The following is a 14028-nucleotide window of genomic DNA, read 5'->3' as shown; positions in this document are numbered from 1 at the left end:
CAGAAATATTTAAAGGACTGCACCAAGTTTTTTTTATTTATATAGAGACCAGCAGAGTGATTCATCTGTTCATCCAGGTTTCCCAGGTACATTATTCATCCTTCAGTCCATATAGCACACTAACATACCGGTCCATGTTGACATGTTGACAGACTGTAGCATCTCTCAGAGCTTCAGACGCTGCACGGAGGACATGTAAGATGACCAAGAGGCATTTTAGATACAGATCTACTAAGAAAACTAATCATCACTATTCAGTGTTTCGGGTTCACCGTTTCGATGAAACACAGTTTTCCATTACTTGTAATTGTATTAAGTATGTCGAACAATTTCACCAACAGCGTGTGTTTTGGAAAACTAGCTTCAGTTTGTCGCTGAAAAACAGGACATTTTCCTCCGAAGCAGGAACCTCTCAGGTTTCTTGGACAGGCCTTTATGTTCTGTTGTTCAGGAATGTTCTGATCCGTTCCTCATTTCAGCAAAAAGGTTCAGAAAAACACTATAAAGCATGGTTTGTGAAGCCCTTTGTTATAGATTTAAAAAAGAAACTCAATTTACTGAGTTTTGTTTTTTTATAAATTTTCATTGTTTTTGAGTTTCACATTGGACAAAAAAAAAAGAAGAAGCTATTTTCTATCTCTTACGCATGATTATAAATGACTGGAAATATTTGTAAAAGCTCTGAGAAGATAAACGGGGAACTCGTCCTTTAAGACCTCGACAAAGTCAAAAGTAATTTAGATTCAAGAGTCTCGTTCTGGGTCAACTTCTCTCCTAATTTTATTGACACTGAAGAGTTGGAGGTCAGAGAGAGCAAGACGAGCTCCCTCAAGACTTCCTCCCTTTTTCTGTGTGTCTTTGAAAAAAGTAAATGCGAATGTCCAAGTTATCCAACTGCTGAGCTCTCCTCATTAATCACACAGAAAGCAGAGGAACCAGGGGGAGCTGTCCTACATCCCAGGGACAGGGACACGGACACACACACACACAAACACACACACACACACACACACACACTAACTGGGACCATCATAAATAACAGCACAAAACCTTTTTAAATAAGGCTGTAGCATTACTCAACACTTGACTGTGTTCAGCTCGGCTAAAATAAGAGCACGAGGAGACAGAACAATACAGGAGCTGTTGAATGGACAGCAGTGATGGTTTTGTCCTATGCGTATGTTAGTGGCCTGGAGTCTATGCAGTGTTACTCAGAACTTAATCTGACTTTGTTATGTGATGACAGATAAGTATGGAGGGCAAATATGATGCCAGCTGTGATGCTGAAGTGTTGTTCATCGCATCCAGCCACCCACAGAAACATGTTGTCATCTAGAGCCGGTTTAACTTTAACTTCCTTAAACATCTGCGTCTTCCTGCTTAATGTCACCTCGGACGAACTGATTTCCTTTCCTAAAATTGGACAAGAGACTGCACGAGCAAGATATTCAGCATGACTAATCAATGTTGCAGTGTTATATAATCTGAAACGTGTCTTGCATATCTCTATTAGCTCCAAATTTGGTGATTTCAGGGTGAGACTGCGCTGATGAAACGCTCTCAAAATAAAGGCTGAGAATGTCAAAAATGTGCAGTGATCAGGCTAGAAAAAAAAAAAAGAAGGCCAAAACAAAACAAAAACAAAAGGTCTGTTATGGTGTCATTTTTTCCGGACAGTAGGCATGTGGCAGCGGACGTGTGAAACCATCTCACCCAGGGTAAACACAAAACTGTTTTGGCAGGTCGTTCAGTCTGGGGATTAATTCCCAGGGAATAGATGCCTTTCCAATAAGATATTTGTTGGACAAGGGACAAAAATGTTTCCGTATGACGACAAAAATAAAATCTGACATAGAGGGATGGCGGCGGTCCTTCAGAAATAAACGAGGCGGGAGAGACAAACCAGTGCTGAAATAGTATTTTTATTAAATACTTTCAAGATCCAAGTTTGAAGAATAACAAAGCTATGATGAAGACCAACTAACACTCAGACAAACACTTGATAGTCGTCAATTCATGGTTGTATTTCATTGTACATCATGATCATGCAAAAAAACTCCAGCATCCATGTGAAGGCTGGGGGAGAAAGCGCAGCCCAATAGTATATCATTACAACGCAGGGAAAACGCTAACATCGAGGGCCTCATACCAAGCTACGGCTCCTGAATCCTTTTTTTTTTTTAAATTTTGCATTTTTTTGTTTTTTAAATATTTTTCATGTCACCTATTCAACATTCTGGACGGAGGAAATTCTTATTTCAAAAGATGCAAATATCATATATTAACACTAGGCTCCATCCTTATTCAGGTAGGTACATGGTAGAAATGCGTAACTGAAACATGCATATAACTAGGTCTCCCGCTCTGGTTCAACAGTGTAGGTCACAAAACCTACACACCCACACCAACTCTTTCTCTCTGACTCTCAAAACTCCTCTCAACTGAGCAGGCACGATTTAAAACCACCAAGGGTAGATTACAATAATAAATAATTTAGTCCTGATCAATCTATGATCATTCAATCTGTAGTTTTGTGTTGTCTTTACTTTCTCCCTCTTTTCCCTTTTTTTTTACTTTCTTTCTTTTTTGATTTTTTTTTCCTGTGTGCGAGGGAGAGTGCAGAACTCCAGCTTGGCAGATCGGCAAATTACCAAACGACAAGTTAACAGCAACAGCGACGACAACAAAAAAACTCAAACCAGTAACACGGGAACAGAGAAACAACAGAGAGAGGTACAACTAAACATCTCAAGAGCAGGGACTTGTGGGTACACCGGGGAGAGGAGGAGCAGATATTTGGAGGAGGGGGCGGAGAGAGAGGGGGGTGGGGTTTAAGATACAACTGTCGCTGGATGGATGGAGACAATTAAGCAGCACAGCAAGGGTGGCACCGTGGTCACACAGTAGTGGTGCAGATATGTTACAAAGACTAAACACACCACCAGGCGCGTGCGTGTGTGTGTATGTGCATTTGTTTGTGTGTGTGTGTGTGTGCGTGTGCGTGCATATGATATGAAGAGATGGCTCACAGCATTGTGGAATTAGGAGTTAAGGAAACTATGATGAAGGTTTTCATATTTTAAAAACTCATAGTTGTTGGGAAGAGGGGTCAAACTATTTTCAACCTTTTATTTCTTTAATTCCCCGTCTTCAAAAACAGTCTTACGGCCATGGGACTAGAGCTGGTAGCCTAAATGAGAGTGTGTGTGTGTGTTCATGTTTGTCGAGAATAATCAAAAGCTACCAATATCTCGAGGAAGTATTTTCAAGGAGGCAAATCGAAGTCTCTGAGGAAAATGTTGCTCCTAAACTAGCTCAGGGGTCACAGAGGTCATGGGGTGGTTGCTATACCCAGATGCACAGGATGAGTGTCTCTTAGATACATGTACATATATTACACTTTTCTACATATATCTATACATACACTGTATTTACACAGTGATTATAAACAAACCAGGCCCTTGCAGAAAGCAGGAAAAGGAGCGGGAGGGACGGTTAAAAGAGGGAATGGTTAAAGAGAGAGGCTAAACGGGGAGAGAGCAGGAAGGGGTGGATGAGGGAGAGGCGGCGGGCAAACATGCAAAACGCAGACGCCTTTCCCGGCCCAGTCTCTCCCTCCACTGCATACAGACACAACAGAACGTGTTATCACGCGCAGGTTAGCTTTTAAACTTGCACAGTAAAATCCCTCTTTTTAAAAACTCAGCTGCATTAAAAAGGAGCCTTGAATGTAGGATCTGTCAGACAACAACAACAACAACAACAAAAAAAAAAAAAAAAAGAAAAGGCTCCGGTTTTTCACAGGAACGCAAAGGGAACAGGACGGTAAAAACACAACAAAACACATAACCTCAAATCAGACGCCCCCCCCGCCCCGCCCCAATCCCACGACAATACGATTTTCCGTTCTGTTGGAAAACAAGCACACAAACGAAAACACATAAACACATAAAAAGCCTAAAGTTCTACACTTTGGTGCTTCATGTTTTTGATATCAAGTTTCTCTCATCATCAAGTTCTCTGACTGAGCCCACTTGATTTTTTTCCCTCTTTAATTCAGTTGGGGAAAATCTCCCTATGTGTTTACATCAACGTCCGGGTAAAGAGCACAACACTTTCTACCCGGTAACCCCTACAATGCCAAAAATGTGTCCAAAATCTCAGCTGCTAACTTCACACTCCTCTCTGTTCCTCCCTTATAAGATAGTGAATATAAATGCTTGGTTGGGTTTTGGTGGTTTCTGGTACATCTAGTCATAATTTACACAGTATATTCATAACTCATACTCATAAACTGTCACAAGTTCAACTGTAAATCCTCTCCTCCCCCAGGACGTCTCATCTCGCGCGGGCAGAAAAAAGATGGCTGCCAGGGGAGGGATAGAGGGCAAAGACGCGCCCTCCAATCAGGCGCCAGATGCATGCATCATCCCATGGGGGCGGTGTCTTGTGTTCAGCCGGCCCCCAGCAGGTCAAAGGAGGGACAGGATTGGTTGGTTTCGTGGAGAGGGATGCGATCTCGCCCGGCCGGGCTCCTGGCACTAGCCAATCCACGCAGAGGACGTGCCTCTTAAACACGCTCGCTGAAAAAAACTGCCCCCCAAAACACACACTCCAGTAGACTGGAGGCTCAGGACCACTGGGAGGGGGGGAGGGGGGAAATGAGTTAATTAGGTTCTGTTTTTGGCATGACAATTCAGTGGTGGCAAGAGGAAAAAAATTTCATATAGTGGCTTTAAAACTAGTTGATTTCACCATTTTTGTGGAAGAGTGTGTGTGTGTGTGTGTGTGTGTGTGTGGTGTGTGTGTGTGTGTGTGTGCCGATTACCTGATCACTGTAGTGGTGCAGCAGGCGCTCCTGAGCAGTGGAAGTGAACATTGAGCCACTTGCCATCGCGACGATGCCACACCCTGGTCTCCTCTGATTGGCTGGAACGAGGGAGGCCCGTGGAGTCCACAAACTGTGTGAGCCGGATGTAGGCGATGCACGCCGCATCCTCACCGATCAGGTGCACGTGTGGGTTGAGCAGGGTGGTGTGCACGGGCTTGCTGTTCTTGCTCAGCACTGGAAAAAATAAACAGAGACACATTCATTCATTAATCCTTCAATACCGTCTGTGGTCAACTACACAGACCCGTGGAGTTTTAACAGCAATGTCTTTGCTTCTTTTCTGTACGTTAATGTCCCTGTGCTACATGAAAGGTGGTATTTAAAATCAAATGTATTATTATAAGAATGAAAACAGACACCAGCTTCAACTGATTCAAAATGCATCCATGGCTGCTCAAGCAGAGAAATACAATCACAGCTATGATCTATTTTAGTGCAACTCTGAAAACGCTGCAGAGAGATGGGGCAGGAAAACTCATGAAGGGAAACCGTTACAAAAGTAGAAAAACTCTTAAAAAACTAGAAAAACAAAAACAGCTACACTGAATAATTCATCATTCTTTCATTAATTTAGAGAAAATTCATCTGCAACAATTTTGATAGTCGATTAACCAAATGTGACAATTTGTGGCTTTGTGATCGAAAACAATTACATAACAAAAGCACATGGCAGATCAATGTATAATGAAAATAATAACTAAGAGTATAAGTTGGGATATTTCAGTGGCTGCTGTCAACCACAAAAGACAAATTTACCTGATATTTACCAAAAACTGACAAGACTCTGTGGTGCTCTTCTTCCCATCTGAGAGCAAACCTCACCCAGCAGGTTTTCAGAGCAGAAAAAAATAAAGAGATGAATTGCTTGTGCGCAAGAGGAGACTCACAGTTTTCAAAGTAGAACTTGTGAAAGTCCATGCCCTCCACCAGGTTCCCCAGGGCCTCGGGTTCAAAAGAGGTGAGTCCAGGATCACAAATCCTCCTGAGGAAGAAGAGGAGGTGGGCGAGAAAGTGAAAGAGTGGGAGACGGAGAAACAAAGACCAGAGAGTCGTGAGAAAGCAAGAAAAGGAACAATAAGAACAAAAAATAAAATAATAAAAAAAATCACTACAAACAGTTGTACTTACGTGTAGGCATCAAAATCTCCATTGTTGATCGCTTCAATCAGCTGCTCCGTTATCTTGATGATCTCCTGTTTACGGGCTACAGAACGAACAGGAGAGAGACACACACAGATGGTGAATGATGAGAAACCACTTGAGAGGGTGAGACAACAATTAACTATGTGGTGGTTTTGCTTGATGAAATTTTCTCTCATCACTTTAGCTCCTGCTTTCCTTCAGGCTCTCTTCCTCTGCTGCTACAGCTCGACACTCCTCTTTAACCTCATCAGTCTGTCTGCGGCGGCGGCTTCCTCACTGCGACTCGACCTCGTCACTGTCTGTCGCTTCTCACCTTCTGCACAACCCAGAAACTGACTGAACGCTACAAGGTCCTCTTACTAGCTTTACCCAGAGCTTTCAACCTCAGCTCCTGTTTTGACGAGACCGAAGCTTCATGCATAATGACAACTGACCTAGCTCCACGACATGAGCGAACTATCCCCTGAGGAAGACCACGAGATGCGTTTGAAAGCTCGTCCATCTCTCGCCAAAATAAATTAACCGTTTCAAGACCTGAACATGCATCAAGCCAAGTGTGTGATACATGATCTGCTTCATTTCAAGATGCTTCTAAGTCTTGAAACAGGAGAACATGACCTGAAAATAAAGATTCAAAGCCTGACTAAATGGCTTGTCATGGTGGACGTCATTTCCTGCCTGCTCTTCTTCATTCTGGAGGAAAAACCTGCTGTTTCAGAGACGTGAGCTTTCAGCGTGCAGCAGCTACAGTGAGTAGAGGGCAGGGAAAAGCTGAGGTACAGTTAGTCCAGTTGTGTTCTTACTCTGCTTAGTGTTGCTTTTAGCAGCGACAGTGTTGCTCCCTAGTGGAGCGGCAGGCATGGAGGACTGTGAGAGCTCAGACTCGGGGCAGGAGCTGTTGCCTGTGCTGTTCCATGCCATGCGCTTTACGTCATGCGGTGGTACTGAAACACACAACGGATGGTCAACAAACACAAACGACATGGATGGATGACAAGAAGACAGAAACGCACACATGTGATCATCCACACGCACACACACACACACACACACACACACACACACATCCACATCCACATCCACACACACACACACACACACACACACACCATGCAACCACAGCTCATGCAGTTAAACAAAAGTGCCAAAACTGAACAAGAGACAAAGATGACGTGGGTTAGTGTTCAGCAGAATGAGTGAGGCATAAACAACACTCAGAGTTAGTGTGGGTTTATGACAGACATGCAGATGGGTAACATGAGGACAGGATGGCAGCTGGAAGCGAGATCAGTGCAGCTCTGATCGTGATGCTGCGTGATGTGGAAGTCATTTAACTGCCTGCTCTGCTCACATCTACTCTGCTCTTAATGCTCGTATACATTAACAACAGCCTCCTCTGATGAACTGCAGCGCCCGGCAAAGAAAGGATCGAAAGCCGTTGTTTGTTATTAGCTCATGTTATGCCTGTGGGGGAACTTAGCATGGTCAGGAAAGGAAGGCGGGAGTGGAGAAAGGTCACAGGAAAGGCAGAGTAGAGAGGGGAAGGAGATCAGACCGTCCTTTAGTGCAGGTGTGTCTGACGAGAGCAGCAGGACGAGGACAAGAGGTCAAGAGATGAGAGGAAAGATTAGAGTGCGGAGGGAGGGAGGATTTGTGAGAGGAGACAGGAGGACGAGAAAAGAAAGTAGCTGAGAATGGTGCTTAAAGAGAGAGAAATGGAGAATGAATCGGAGAGAGGATTAAAGAACGTAACGGAGAATAAAGCATTAGAGTGGGGGAGAAAATGTGAGGACGAGAGAGAAACACGATGCTCTATGGTGTGCATGGTTCCGGGGCCCTGTCAGACTGGGAGGCTGGTTTAGGACACACAGCTGCAAGGTAAGCAAGGCTTCCTCCAGCTGGAGCTGTCACATTAGGAGGACAAGGGGATAGATGCCGTGATCACCAAGAAACACACATACAGACACACACACACACACGAACGAACACACACACACACACACACACACACACACACACACACACACACACACACACACACACACATTTCAGGGTTCCCACAGTGGCCCTGATGAAAAAATTTCTACGACTTTTTTTTATGACTTTCCAGAATGAGGTCAAAGTGCCTCTGTAACCGGAAAAATTAGTCCCTTCTGTTTTTTAAAGTTTGTTGTGAACACAGAGAGGTGAGGCAGTGAAGGTGTGGTCTTGCTCCTCATGAGTGAGCAAACAATGTACAGAACAATGGACATAAAGGGCAGGAAATAACTGTATGTTGTAGGTATATAAGACAAGTCGTAAAATGGTAAATTAATATTCTGTTTTATAACAACTTGGCTCTTACTTTTGTAGTTTTAGACTATTAGGTTTAATAACATTGTATTAAAATTAAATGCTGAGATCTGGGTAACAGGGCAAAAAACACTAATGGTGAGACAATCACACATAATGTAAACTACAGATTTATTGATTGGGTATCAAAAGATGCATCTGATCCTTATTAAATCCTCAGAGAGTTTATAGTGTAGAGGTATTTTAAAGCTTTATTGTGATGATTAAAATCATCATACCTTATTTGTATTTAAAAACTGGTTCAAATATGGGGGTTTTCTTTTAAATGTTTCAGTAACGAACCAGCTAACCGTGAATAACTCTCAAATAACAACTGCAGAAAAATGTTATGCTCTGAAGCATTGAAAACTTCAGACTTCTGCCAAATCATCAACAACAACTGAGTTATTGGGACACAAAGGACACAGTCCTGGGGGCTTGTTTAAAACTTGTCTGACTGCTTGTGTTTCTTGCCTCGTCAGAAATCTTTTTAGTGACCCTCGTGATCCCAGATCTCACCAATCAAAATGGTGGGTAAAATGTTATTTTTAACACAGGGATGATGTCCAAAACTACAAAAATAACATCCAAATTGGAATAAAGTGGAATTTGCCAATATCAAAACCAATATCAATCAGTATCAAATTCTATGATGTTCCCTGAGCTTTCCTTGAGAATTTTCTGGATTTCCCTGAATAGAAAATCTAAAATCTAAAATCTAAAATCAAACATAAAAAAATCAAGAATATTTGAAAACCAGTGGGAACCCTCAAAAAGCTTGGTGGATCAGAGTGAGGGAGCTCAGAGATGTAAGACGTCATTGCCGGTACATAAAGCCAGGGGGGAGTGGGGGGTGGGTGGGGGTGTTAGGTCCTTGCCAGGGGCAACCGTATGGTTTCTGGTTGCCATGGATAAACTTACTGGCAGGTGAGCTTTGAGGTGAGGGCAGAAGTGGGGGCATCTCCTCTGTGGCGCTGCTCTGACTCAGCGCCGAACTGTCCGCTAGAACACACACACAAAACGCAGCCAGACACACAATAAATACACACACATACACATACCACAGGCACACAGTCGAGTCAGAAGAGTGTGAGAGACACGTGTTTGCATCTCAGCACGCCTGTCAGTCACAACAGTCAAATACACACACTTCACTAGATGGGAGACAGAGAAAGAGAGAGCGGATAAGAACAGGAAAAAGGGAATAAAACACTAGAGTACCTTTCCTACCTTTCATTTCCTCCTCGTCGTTGGTGGCGTTGCTCTCTGTTGATCCCTGGAGTGCAGAGAGACGAACACAAAGACACTGAAACTAAAAAAGCCAGGATCTAGACCAACAGGCCTGAGAATGAAACAGCAGAGTGAAGCTCTGCCTCTCATTCAAACAGAACACAGGTCTCACCTTGACTCCATCGGGAGGGTTGTGCACCACCGTGCTCTGCGATTCCTGCGATGCAGAACAGAAGAGTTAGTCCGACACGTCACAATCCTGAACCAGTGCCTCTCAACTGGCTTCAAACTGGGCCCCTTGTTTTACCTCAGCTCTGGTGACACAACCTAACACATTATGTCTTTCCTGGCAGTTGGTTTGTCCCATAAACTTGCAAGTGCACTGTCAGGGCTATGGCTGGGAGATTAATCAATATTATCATTTAATTATTATCAGGACTGCAGCTAATGATTCATTTCTTTATCAATGAATCAGCCATTTATTTTCTCAGTTAATGTTATTGATTGTTTGGTCTATAAAATCCCAGAAAAATGCTCATCAGAAACCCAAAGGTATTTATTTTACTGTCAAAGATAAGGACAATGATAAGTATTTACATCTAAGAGGCTGAAACCAGTGAATTTATGGCATTTTCACTTAAAAATGACTCTGACTATAATTGATTTATTACCAAGATTGGTGAAGATGAATTTTTGACTTTCACTTCATCGTGCACTTCTCTTAAAACAAATCTTTAAGCTAGTGAAACATTTTATCTGAGACTGGAACTAACAGATGTTTTATTCATCGACTGATTACCCCTTAATTTTTATAATTATTCAATTAATTGTTTGGTTTACAAATACCAGATAAATGGCTCAAATTCTCAATTTCTCACAAATGACGTGTTCATGTATCTTGTTTTACATAAAAACAGCCCAAAACCCAAATATAGCAGTTTACAACAATATAAAATAGAGAACAGCAAATCCTCGCACAGGAGGAGCTGCTACCAGAGAAAGGGCGGCATTTTCCATTGAGAGCCATTGAGTTAAACGACTAATCAATAATCGAAATAATTGCTTTTGGTCGATCAACTAAGCGGGTTTTTTTTTTTAATCTAATGTAATACATAAAAGTGAGAAATTTCCATAACATGAAAACTATTCTTATTAACACTGATTATAACCTGATCACCCAGCCCTACTCATGGCCTATTTTGGGGTCCGGCACCACCTGTTGAGAAGCACTAAACCAAACCAGACCAGACAGAATTATCCACACCACACCACTACTACATGTGAAATGTAATGCATGCTAGTAAAGCATCTTATAACCACAACATGCTTGTACTGGGTGTGAGGATAAAGTTTGGCAGTATGATAAGGATGTCGATGAGGTTGTTAATGAGGGCATGATAAACAGGTTAGTGAGTACGATGGCTGGATGGACGAGAAGAGTTGGATGACAAAGTAAGATGTTAGGATGGATGGTTGCAAGGCCGTGTTGACTTTAATGGGGAGGTTGAAGGATAGCTGGTTAATCATGGCAGGGAAGGATTATATACAGAGAATAACACAGAGGCCATTACATGATAACACTAAACTTTGCTTGGATATCAGCAGCTGTAGCTCTGAACCAGGACTTTACAGTTCTCTGTGCTGCCACTTTAGAGGCACATAATCCTGAAGACAAGGTCATGCTCCTTAGAAATCTGAAAGGTGCATATGTGCAGCCTGAGATTTGAAATAATTTCCCAAAAAAGTGTTTTATCTGCTTGATTTAGTCAGGAACACATGTGCACCTTAGGGAGGGAGGGAGAGGGGGGTAAAATGGCCAGAGGATGGGTACTGCCGGGACAGGGAATGTCACGGTGCAACACCTCCTGGATGGTAGATGAAGGATGACAAGCAGCGACTATGACAATGGAGGATGAGGCACAACGGGCTACTATGCAACTACTGGGTGGGTGGTTGTGGTGGTGGGGGGGTTAAGAGGCAGGGACCGACACTGCGGCGGCCTACTGTACCATCTGGGCGTTGGTTGCCATGTTGGTGTCTTTCAGGGCATTGATGGCGCTCACTATACTGTTCTTACTGTTGTTGGTAGAAGGCTGGGACGAGAACGCAAACACTCAAAGTGAACACATACGTTACAGACACGCACACATACACACACACACACACACATAGATGCATTAGAATTATACGCCTTTTAGGGAACGGGGCTAATTGGTGGTGGAGGCTCCCAGGCTGTTGAGAGCTAACAGGGTAAATGAGAGGGTGAGTGCCACAGAATGGCCTCTAGATCATCCTTTTTACTGCCTCACTAACCCTCTATGCCTCCGCCACTTAACTGCACAGAGAGACCCCTGGGGCAGAGGAGAAAGAGAGGGAGGCAGGAGGCAGGAGAGAGAGGAGAGAGATGCTTAGTAGTAGCAGAGAATGATGGAGACTGCTCGTGAACCTCTGACAGAGACCCACTAAAAGGTGAAAGAGTAAAAACCAATATAGAAAAAGAATTAACTGATAATAACACAAAAGAATATGACGAACTGTATAAAAAAATAAAAATAAAAAAATAAAAAAAACTTGTTTTTTTAAACTTGGAATTGTGGGGTCTAAAAAACAAGCCACAGAAGGCTGAGAAGCCCTGAGGTAAAAGCCTCTATAGAAATGAACAAGAAATTTCAGCCAAAAAAACAAGACCTTGAAAACCAAACAAACGTCATTACTGTATGAAAAAGATACCGCTTGAAATAAATAATACAAGGAAAAGAAAGTGAGTGAGCTGAGAAGAGACAGTGAGAGGCACAGAAAAAGAACAGAAGGTAGAAAAAGGGGGTCAGCTAACAGAGGAGAGACAGGACACGATGTAGCAGAACAAAAGAGGGCAGAGAGGTAACGAGACAACCTTACCTTAGCAGAATCTGACTTCTTGTTGAGTAAACTTTTGCATGCTGTATTTAAAAAAAAAAAAAAAAAAAAAAAAAAAAAAAAAAAAAAGGATAGAAAGGGAGAGAAAAGGGAAGGTAACTGAGTTTTACTGTTGACGACAGCATCCATTAAATCCATCCCAATCTTTTTAGAAACCCACAACATGAGCAAAAAATCTGAATCTACAATTTGTCATATCTACGTAACCCCCACAACCTGAGCCTTTGTGACAAAGTAAGCCTAGATGTTGTTAGAGAATAACATGCATTTAATGGATTTCTTTGGCATTTTTTTTCTCCCTTGGCTGTACAGGTTGCTACACTGCAAAACCCATTCACATCATGAGTCCATTCATTGCCATCTGGGGATAAAAGAGAAACATGAGAGCAAAGTAAACTTCCTCAATCCATTTCCTGTCTAGAAGGCCCCAGCAGATCTAAAAAGAGAGTGATGGTCAGACTCAAACTGCCGCCAGGACTGATGGTGATGAGCTAGGTTAATGTAAATCATTGATTTCCTTTAAGGGCCCCAGTCACTTTTCCTCTTAGTCTAAAGCTCTCAACTGTCTGTTGCTTCCTTTTCTCTCATTTTCTTCTGACACACACGTTCCAAAAATCTTATCTTGTGTTTCTTACCTTCCAATAAGAAATGGGAGAGGGAGAGCGGGGGAGAGAGGGGAGGGAGGGTTGAAAGAGACGGCTTTGTATTTCAGTATAAGAGTGGAGATAAGGGGCACAGCATTTACAGCAGCAAACAATATCAAGAGACAACTCATGCTCCTTAATCTCGGCTGTTGCGTCGTTATGCAGCTTCTTTCTTGGCCTGGCCATGCAGCATCCAAAGAAAAATATATTAAATAAAACAAAATACGTTTTCATTCCAAAATCCAGGGAAAGGAGAGCTGATTGTTCAGAGCACAAACATCTGCTCTTCATTCGACTAAATCTTCTACCAAACAGCCACCAGGGTGCTAATTGTGACAGCATGGGACCACCGTGTTCATATGCTCTCTAAATACAAACCTTCCCTCCTCCACTCAAGAGAATGATCGCCACTGCCACATGACAGGATGACTAAAGTCAAGATGCAGGGAGGGCTGCACCACCACTCAAGCAATATGCTAGCTCGATGATGATCAGGGAAGGATGTATTGGAAAGCAACAGAAGGTGTATCTCCCGGGAACATTTTACAGGATATAACCACACAGGACACCCACATGCGAAAGGTAGCAAGGCAAACACCTTTCTAGGAACATACAGAAATGCTTCAAACGCACACTTCTGTCACATTTTGCTATAATGTCATTTAAAAAGGGAACATCATGAGCAAACTGCCAAGCCTTGCCTCAGCCATACTCTACAGAGAAGTGCAGGGAAGCAGTTGTAGTCAAAAAAAAAAAAAAATAGTGCCAGGATTTGTGGTGATGAGTGACATCATCAGAGGATCAAAAAACAAACACACACAAAAAAATAAGCTATTAAAAGGAAGGAGGAGAGCTGAGGAGTCCAGTTTGGAG

The 14028-nt window shown here is 42.7% G+C and overlaps 1 protein-coding gene across 15 annotated transcripts in view; it reads right to left on the bottom strand.

Moving 5' to 3' along the window:
• Window positions 1-1903: 1903 nt before the first annotated feature.
• The window catches only part of LOC130162086 (calcium/calmodulin-dependent protein kinase type II subunit gamma-like), a 33484-nt gene continuing 21359 nt past the window's right edge, over window positions 1904-14028 (bottom strand). For 2 of the 15 annotated variants that reach the window (XM_056365603.1, XM_056365601.1), the window contains 10 exons: window positions 12494-12534; window positions 11605-11688; window positions 9768-9812; window positions 9587-9641; window positions 9287-9367; window positions 6838-6978; window positions 6020-6095; window positions 5779-5873; window positions 4829-5065; window positions 1904-4639 (listed from right to left, as the gene is read on the bottom strand). In XM_056365603.1, coding sequence (XP_056221578.1) covers window positions 4833-5065; window positions 5779-5873; window positions 6020-6095; window positions 6838-6978; window positions 9287-9367; window positions 9587-9641; window positions 9768-9812; window positions 11605-11688; window positions 12494-12534 — 851 coding nt within the window. In that variant the 3' untranslated portion in view covers window positions 1904-4639; window positions 4829-4832. The remainder of the gene's footprint in view (window positions 4640-4828; window positions 5066-5778; window positions 5874-6019; window positions 6096-6837; window positions 6979-9286; window positions 9368-9586; window positions 9642-9767; window positions 9813-11604; window positions 11689-12493; window positions 12535-14028) is intronic. The other 13 variants (XM_056365604.1, XM_056365607.1, XM_056365609.1 and 10 more) reach the window with 9 other exon arrangements.

This window comes from Seriola aureovittata, chromosome 21 (assembly GCF_021018895.1).
Source record: "Seriola aureovittata isolate HTS-2021-v1 ecotype China chromosome 21, ASM2101889v1, whole genome shotgun sequence".
In the NCBI taxonomy this organism is placed as follows: Eukaryota; Metazoa; Chordata; class Actinopteri; order Carangiformes; family Carangidae; genus Seriola; species Seriola aureovittata.
The sequence above is the reverse complement of the archived record's forward strand: the minus strand, read 5'-3'. Positions and strand labels throughout refer to the sequence as shown.